General features: G+C 35.1%; 1 protein-coding gene across 1 annotated transcript in view; it reads left to right on the forward strand.

The window, feature by feature from the left end:
* The window catches only part of lqf (epsin homolog lqf), a 53,419-nt gene extending 44,621 nt beyond the window's left edge, over nt 1-8,798 (forward strand). The window contains exons 17-21 of the mRNA XM_086537438.1: nt 85-202; nt 680-877; nt 1,268-1,285; nt 1,832-1,996; nt 5,104-8,798. Coding sequence (XP_086393564.1) covers nt 85-202; nt 680-877; nt 1,268-1,285; nt 1,832-1,996; nt 5,104-5,495 — 891 coding nt within the window. The 3' untranslated portion in view covers nt 5,496-8,798. The remainder of the gene's footprint in view (nt 1-84; nt 203-679; nt 878-1,267; nt 1,286-1,831; nt 1,997-5,103) is intronic.

Below are 8,798 nucleotides of genomic sequence, written 5' to 3' on the forward strand. Positions count from 1 at the left end.
TTTACTCTCTTCACCTCATGTGAATTTACATGTGAATTTCTTCCCAAAGTTATGACACATTTGCATTCTCTCTCTCCCTCATAGAATACAGATCCATGGGGGTCCCCTGCTTCTGGTCCTCCTTCCCGGGTCACGTCACCTCCCACTACCTCGGATCCTTGGGGTCAGCCTCCTGCCAGATCTCCGGAACCACCGATGGGAGGTTTGTACAGCTGGAGGTTGTTTCCAGGGTTTTGGTGTTGATAGGGGTTGGTTTATGGCTGCCCATTTTGCCAGTCGCTTCTTCGGATGATTTTTTTCAGTTTATTGTTTCCTGTCTGTGCGCTCCTATTACTGCGAGAACCCCATTACAAGGCTTGCAGTGTTAGGCAGTTGGAAGATACTGCAACTGTGATAACAGAAAATCTACCATATTTTTTGGGTGTTATAAGTTGATAAGTTTCAAGATTGAATTAGATTAGTGGAGGGGGATGGGATCATCCCAAGCTGGGGATAATCAGAACTACCTTCTGTAGTTGGTGAAATTGTATACATTTTTTTTCTTTTTTTCTTTTTTTTCTTTTTTCTTTTTTTCAAAACTGCAGTCTATAAAAAAAAGCAAGTTGGTGAGGGTTCACTCTTCACCATTATGTTTTTTGCAGTTTTACTAGTAGTATACTATTTTTCATCCACATTTCAGGTATTTGTGGTAATGACCCTTGGGCCGTGCTCAGCTCAAGCTCTCCAGCTCCCTCCAACTCTGCAGATGCCAGTGACCCCTGGGAGCCTGTCTCGGTCAAGGCTCCATCTAGGGATCCCTTTGCTCCCATTTCACCGACGAACAACGGAGATGTCGACGAATTTTCCGCTCTGTCGACCAGAGATAAGCCAGCCAACAGTAAGCGTGGTGACATTGATGTCTTAGGGTTCAATAGGGTGTCACAGCAAGGTTTGGAGAAAAGTGATTATCAGAGATAAAGTTTTTATTTCTTTTGTTTTTTTAAAGTAATTAGGTGTCATAGTTTATCATGACCATGTCTGTCATTGTGTCCCTCTGCTTAAATACTAGGCTTTCACTTGTCACAGTATTAACTTTTTCTGTCATTCTATGCTATGTAATATGTACTCACCCTTGACTTTGTTCATGTCTTTGTGCAGGAGCTATAATTTATTTTTTTAATAGAAATTTTAAACATGTATATCTGGTCTTATAGTAACAAATTTAGTCATTATAACATATGTACTTGATTTATTATTGTTATTACCTTTCCTTTTTTATCCCCAACAGATTGCATTGGAATTGAAGGTTAATAAAGACTGACAATTGTTTTTGCTTTAGATATAGATATAGATATTAACCCTTCCAAGATGGGCCACATCTTAAGATGTTCAGCCTGGGCTGGACATATTAAGATGTGTATATTTTCTATCATTTACTAAACATACAGTTTGATATGTAAGCCTCTATATATTAGCAAAGGGATATTAATTAGCATTTGGAATGATGCCTTAGTTACACAATCACAGGAAAAATAGCTTAACTTTAACCGAAGGGAAAATGCAATGCAAAAGTGATCCAACATCATGAAAAATTCCCGTTACGGAAGGATTAAGAATAGATCTCTTTTTCTTCTTTTTCTTCTTTCCTTCTTTCCTTCTTTATGGGAATATGCTTCGACATGATTTGAATAAAGCAATTTAGGTTGTGTAGAAAAGAAAAAAATTAATCCTAGTTACAGTAGATTAGTTATATCTAATAACTTATTATTTGCCTAATCGCTATTATGGGTTGACAATCACTAGCATGACTTTATACAGCAAAAGACCTTAACGTTCTAATTCTCCCCAACAGATGGCTTGTCAGATGCCTTTGACCTTAGCGGGCTAAGTTCAACAGTGCCAGATAACAACAGAGAAAAGAAATCAAAGTCGCCCGCCGCCTTCCTGGGAGAGAACTCAAACCTGGTGAACCTAGACAACCTGGTCGGTGGCACCAAGCAAGCTACTCCTGCACTAGGTAAGATTCACACGACGCAGTCTCGTAAATGGCGGCAAGGTTCAGAAGGCTAGCTAGAACAGGCGTAAGCTGTGTATCGGGACTTGCTGGTGTAACACTTAGAAGTATTGTATTGTAAGATTATCAGTTGGTCGATTGTTATGTGGGTATTTTCGTCATAACTTACGTTTATTAGAATGTCCTCTTTTGTGTGGGGAGTTTCTGTACTCTGTGGCTCTTCGACTGATAATGTTACTTTACATTGGAACTGCCAGATATGTTCAGAATGTTATTTTTTTGTGACTAACATGATTTAACAGTGTGGTATATTTGGTAACTAATACTAAGTTTGCTATTGTAAATTTAGTTTAAAAGTTTCATGCTTTTGGGATTTTTTTTACAAGTCTCAAAGTAATAGATGAAAATCATCTAAAATTCATCCTCAAAATTGTGTTTAATCTACATCTTAGAAGTTGCCTTTTTATAGTTAATTGATATGTAGTAAGATAATTTTTAGTCATATATCCAGAGTGTATTAGGGGAGATGCAAGAAAGAACATTTTGAGGGTAAAATCTTGTTCTATGTAATACCTTTGTTAATAGTCCACAAAGCTACTCAACTTTAAATTCAGAAAACTATAAGAATAATCAGAAATTAATGCAAAATATGACACAATAGGTAGACTAATGCAATGGGATAAACTTTTTCTTTGCATATTTGGTGGACAGCTCTTGCTAACATCACCAAGGCAGTAGGGCTAGTTTGCAAGGAGGGAATTAAGCTTTTAGAAAAGAATGCCATCTAGTATACTCAGATAGTAGACTAGTGGGTGTATTTTGCCCTTATATTTTGAGAAGTTCTTCTAACGATAATAGCAATTTGCATAGGCCTATGTTTCCTCAGAAATGGGTCATAGATTAATTCAAATGAAATGATTCAGCTATAGGTCAAGTGTCTCAAATCCTTAGGCACGTATTGTTATTATGTTACAACTTTGCAAGTTATCTTTTTTATGCAAATATTTTTTTGTATAAAAAACATCAACTTTGAAATCGTATTACCAATAGGATCACCTAAAATTAGTTCCAACTAAGGGGTGCTAAAATGAGAAAGTATTAGAGCACGTATGGCATTCTGTTTTTTTTTATTTTGAAAGATAGAAAGTTTATGACAGATTGTATTATTGGAAGGCGAGGTGGGAAGCATTAGTAATTTAGCTGACTGGGTAGATTATAAGAAAAATTCATGGTAAAACTATTAAATCTGTTAATATAAGGATTATATATAGGTCAGCTTTTTGTTAAGTCACTATTTTTCCACTTTGCTACTAAAAAATTAGTTCTATTACAATTTATCCTTTATTCTCACTCCTGGTTCTTGCAGTTTTCTTTTCCATTAGTTTCTTTTCAGTGTTTTTTTCTTCCACCATTATTCCTCTGTTTCTTTTATTAATTCAGTTAATGCTCCTCACCTGTAGCCTCTCTTTTTCCTTTCCATCTAGCTTTTTTTTATCATTACGAAAATGGGTTATCCCTCCTAAGTCTCATCACTGTCTGTGTCTCTTTTGTCTTCATCTTTTCCCACATCTTTCCCTCTTCTGTCATCAGGTCTCTCCCTCTCTAGTCTTCTATCTCTTTTCCCCGCTCCCTCTCTACATATATTTTCCAAGTTTTCCCTTCAAGCTAAGTTAGTTTACTCAAAGACAGTTAAGGATTCTGGTATACAGAATGACTTGTTTCAGGGGCTGTTGCTGGATACAGGTATACATTTTTTTCTGCCCAAAATCTACTAATAGCTTACACCATTCTTTCAATGATGTTTGTATCATCTTTCATATGTTCCAGTCTCCTCATCATATGTATGCATACATTTTTATGTACATGTATATGTGCATACATACATATACATGTGTACAACATCCATTATGTTTGTGTACTCAAGTTTGCATACATAGGATATACATACATATAATCTGTTCCTGGTGTGTCCCACCATGTTATGTATGCTACTAACAGCTCCCAGACTTTCCAGGCTGTAGGTTCATCATGTGCTGCTGATTTGTGGCCTTACCCCCTCCATAGTGGACTCTCAGATGTGGGTTGCACCAGTGCCAAACTTAGGCTAGAACTTGCTCTGACTTGCTTTGTGTTGGGCTTTGCATCCAACCCTTCTCCTGTGTCACTGCTTCTTTTGTGTGTGTGTGTTTGCAAATATGGTTTGAGTTGGTTTTGGTTAAAAGTGTCTTGCAAATTGATTTATCAATGAGGGTAAAAGATTTTGTTGTAGCTTTTTGTAATGGGATTTAGTGTATTTGCAAGTCTGTTATGAATAAAGTTACTAGATGTTACATTTGGTATAATGCAATGTAGAATGTCTATTTGTATCCCAGAAAAAAAAAAAATATATATATATATTCTATTAAATGACACCACTGTTGATCTAAATCTTTTACCCTCACTTTATTTGTGTTTTAGTTTGCTTATTCCATTATGTTTCAAATCTCACAAAATTCCTATCTGGCTTTAAACCTTTGCATGCATAATATTAATGCTTTCTTGTGAATGACGATTAAAAAGAAATAATAACATTTTATTTGTTTTGATATTGTAAGATATATTTATCTTTGTTGAAGGATTATGTACAAGACCGTAAAGAAGAATAAAAAATTTGCTCTTGCAATTTAAGGGGAAAGAATAGATTTATTCTATATGCTTAACATATTTCCACAATTTGTGTTTGAAGAATTAATGCATCAAATGTAATCAATTACTGGGAATGAAGCAAGATTGATATAAGATCATTGTTTGTTTTTTGTTTGTTTGTTTTTTAGATTAAATTTATTTCTCTCTTTCTAATTTTTAGATTAAATTGAATGCTAATAAATGTTTTGACTAGTGTCATGATTAGATGTCTTAAAAATAAGCATGGAAATAAATTGGTTCTTAGCATTTTGATTTAATTTTTGTTCTTTTCTCGTCTTTTTTTTTTAACTCATGTAATCTGCTATGGTATGAATAAAAAAAAAGAAATAAAAAAAATATATATTGCACTTTAGCACATCTTAATGACTTACTGCGAAACCACGCTAATGAGATTTCCGCTTGCTACTTTTCTCTCTCCCGAACAGGTGTCTCCCCTCTGAACTCCACTTCCATCACCTCCAACTCTCCCCTCACCATCAACAACAACAACAACAACCTCAACAACAACAACAACAACAACAGCATCACCAATCCATTCGTTACACCGGGCCTCGCGCCTTCATCTTTTGCAGGTGTGAATCCCTTCAGCGCTCCAAGCCCCCCCAACCCCTTCCAAGCTCAGCAAGCCCCCAAACCTTCCATGAACCAGCTGCGCACCACCGGCATCGGCGGCCCGCCCCTGGCTGCCGCACCTCCCTCCAATGCTGGTGCTCCCGGGCCTGCCCCTGGGCCGTGGGGCTCACCGCAACCGTCCGTTGGCTTTGGAATGGCCCCCTCTGCTGCTGCGTCCCAAGACGAAAACCCCTTTCTTTTATAATGGCACTCGTACCCCTCCCTTCCCCTCTCTCCACTCCCCTGCCCTGCCCTGCCCACCCCACCCCTCCTCACCTCCGGTAGTCATCCTCTTCTGTAATCGTGTTCAAGAGACTATCACCGCCACCATGCATTGTCATCATTATTATTATGATTATTGTTATTATTATTACTTATTTTTATAATTGAGAACCATTTCATTTTATTGTTATTATTTTATTTTTCTTCTCCAAATTTGTATTTCCATATTGTAAATAAGTAGGTGTATTCTTTTCTTTCAAACTTGTTTGTACAGGGTGTCTCTCTCTTTTTTTCAATCTTTTTGTTTTTATTTCTTACATTCTGCCCTTGTCTTCATTTTTGGTGGTTATGATTTTTAGCTGTTTCAGTGGAACCTCAGAAACACCAGTGATATGCTGATAATTTTTTTCCCCCTCTGTGGTAGTTTTCTGAACTTCATATTCAAACTCTTGTGCAAATGTATCTCCAAAGAGTTTGTATTAGGTAAGAAGTGTATGCAATATTGTCACTACTATTTATTATAATTAGGTGTACTTTTATAGCTGGTCCAAGTATAGATTGTAAGGGAAATAACTTATTTATATTGTAAACTTTCCCAATATATGATTGTTTTAACATCTTCAAGATACTCTTTTTTTTTTGTTTCATCATTCTACATGGTATTAACTGCTTCAACTAACCAGAAATTACTGTTAAGACTGAAATTTCTGAGTGCCACTCATTTTACAAATTTAGGTGAATATTTGTTGTGCATAATTTTGAGAACCTGGCACATGAATATGCACATGTACAGGTCCGTATTTAGTGCATTGACTTATCAAAAACGGGGAAATCTAGAAGTTTCAAAGACATAGTATGTTATTTTCTTAAGAGAAAAGGGGAAGGAGGTAATGTTTTAAAAGTGGAAGAACTGGTACTAATTGGACATAGCATTATGAAAATTTCAGACTTTTCAGTAGGTTTGGCTTGTACCACTTTCAAGAACTTATATTTTAAGAAGTTTGTTGACTCATTATCTAGCATCATGCATTGTAGATTTTATAATGAATTTTAAAAAGTTTGGACTTTGTGAAGGTATATAGAAATAAATGATGAAGACTATTTTGATGTGCACGAAATAAGCCAGTCATTTAATTAGCAAGCCTACTAAGTAAGATTTTGATTTCACGTCTCCCGACATAAAAAAACAAATCAACTTGAATCAAAGTCAGTTAGTGCATCAACCTGTTGTAGAGGACAACTTAACGACATTTGAATTGATGTCTGCATTTCATTGTTACGTCTTTGAGATCTGCAGCTACGGTGACCTATGTATAATTCTCATTCAGTATAGAGACATTCAGTGTGATAGAAATTCAAAATGGAGTTTATTGTATATTCTATGCAGTATTTACTTTTCCTAAAGACAGAAATATCAAGAAATTTCGAAGGCTTTGTATTTAGGATTTGAGTTAAAAGAGCAGCAAGGTCAGAATTTTACTGCCTTAGACTTGATGAAGTGAAAGCATCGCCAGAGTGTAAATTCGCAAGAGCGGCGGCATCTGTAGGCTGGAAGAGAGATTGGAGCTTTGTGTACATAGCTGGCAGATATTACTTTTATTGTTACTTGACACCACTCGCACCTCAAAGGGGTAGGAACTGACCTTAACACTGTAAGCTGATCAGTGGAGATGAGCCTTAGATATTTTTTTCACAAATAATTTTCTAAGACTGATAAAGTAGAGTGAACCACGTTTGAAGTATCATTAAGGCTCAGAGTTGTTAATCACGTCAAACCTGGTGTCTTGCGTCTTTTGTTGTTGGACTTTGCTCTTCCTCTTTACCTACATTGTCCTTCAAAATTTACAACGGTAGCCTCGCAACAGACAGCCGAAAGTAGTTTGGGAATAATAACCTGGCATCTTGCCTTATTCTGTTGTCAAGGTTAGATTATTGTATCTTAAAGATTCCTTTAGGATTGTTATCACCTAGACAGAACAGAAATAATGACCATGGTTATGATCTTCCAAGCTTATTTTAAAAAAGTAAAAAAAATAAAAAACGATAATGATAAAAGATAAAATAATGCATTGTTGGGGTTGTGGCATGCATGTCTTAACTGATATTTTTATGAAGGTAGAATATCCCAGTGTAAAGTAGGTACTAGGAAGCCCACATGATTTTAACAAGGAACTTTTATCCCAACCCCATTATAATACTGTTTTTTAATGAAACTGTGAGATCAATTTGGATGTTTGAAAGAAAGTAAATGTTAAAAAATAACTTGGAAATATTGGTGCTACTGTTGTTATTTTCAGTATCTTCATTTATATATATTAATTTCACAAGCCTAGGCAGTGAGATTTACATTTTAATACCATGATTTTTCTCTCTTCCCCCCCATATTTTGAATTTAATTCATGGTATTACTTACTTTGAAGAGCAAAAAGAAGAATGAAATCTTGCTATCGGTTTTGTGATGTGTTTTAAAAGGTATATTATGAAAGCTCTTCAGGTGAATTCTATGGCCCATTAGATTATATGAGGGTAAAATAGCTAAGCGCTGTTATTGTGCAATACTTTGACTCTTTTACTAGTATGGTAATTAATTTTTAAAAATTCTCTTTATTGAAACACTTGTATTGGAAAAAAGTTTGTTCTTTTTTTTTTGTGTTCTCAACTAGGTTGGCAGTTGAAATGACGTAATGGAACGATATCCGATGATTATAAAATGTTATGGTTTACTGTAACAAAAAGATGTATTATTTGTAGATATATATTTTTTTTCTTCTTTTCTTTCTTTTTTGTTTTCTTTTTTTTTGGTAGGAAGTTATTTATGATTTCAGAATGATGCTGTTCATGGTTCTTCATATATTTAGTGGATTTGAGTATACTTGAAAGAAAACAAAAAAGGGTGTTTATTTTACTAATGCAAAAAAAAGAAAGAAATATTCACAACCAACTGATGGCAGCCAAATTAATGTCAAAAGAACCAGTTTTATTTTTCAAACTAATCGATGATAAATCTTCATTGTGAGAAGACCAAAAGGAAATAAACAAATGAAACAAACATATATATGATACTTTAAGGCCTGCCATTGGATTTTTTACTTTCTCCACAGGCATAAATTTTCACATTATTTGTCAATGAACATTTTGATTAGGTTGTATTTTCAGTAACTACAGAGTTATTCTTCACTAGTTAGCACTTTTTTTTTTGGTTTATTTATTTTACAAGAAATAGGCCAAACTCTACCACAACTACATTATAGTTAAATATCCAGTGAATATATATAGCTTATTTTCC

This window comes from Penaeus japonicus, unplaced genomic scaffold (assembly GCF_977035675.1).
Source record: "Penaeus japonicus unplaced genomic scaffold, GWHDUDI00000001_assembly GWHDUDI00000006, whole genome shotgun sequence".
NCBI lineage: Eukaryota > Metazoa > Arthropoda > Malacostraca > Decapoda > Penaeidae > Penaeus > Penaeus japonicus.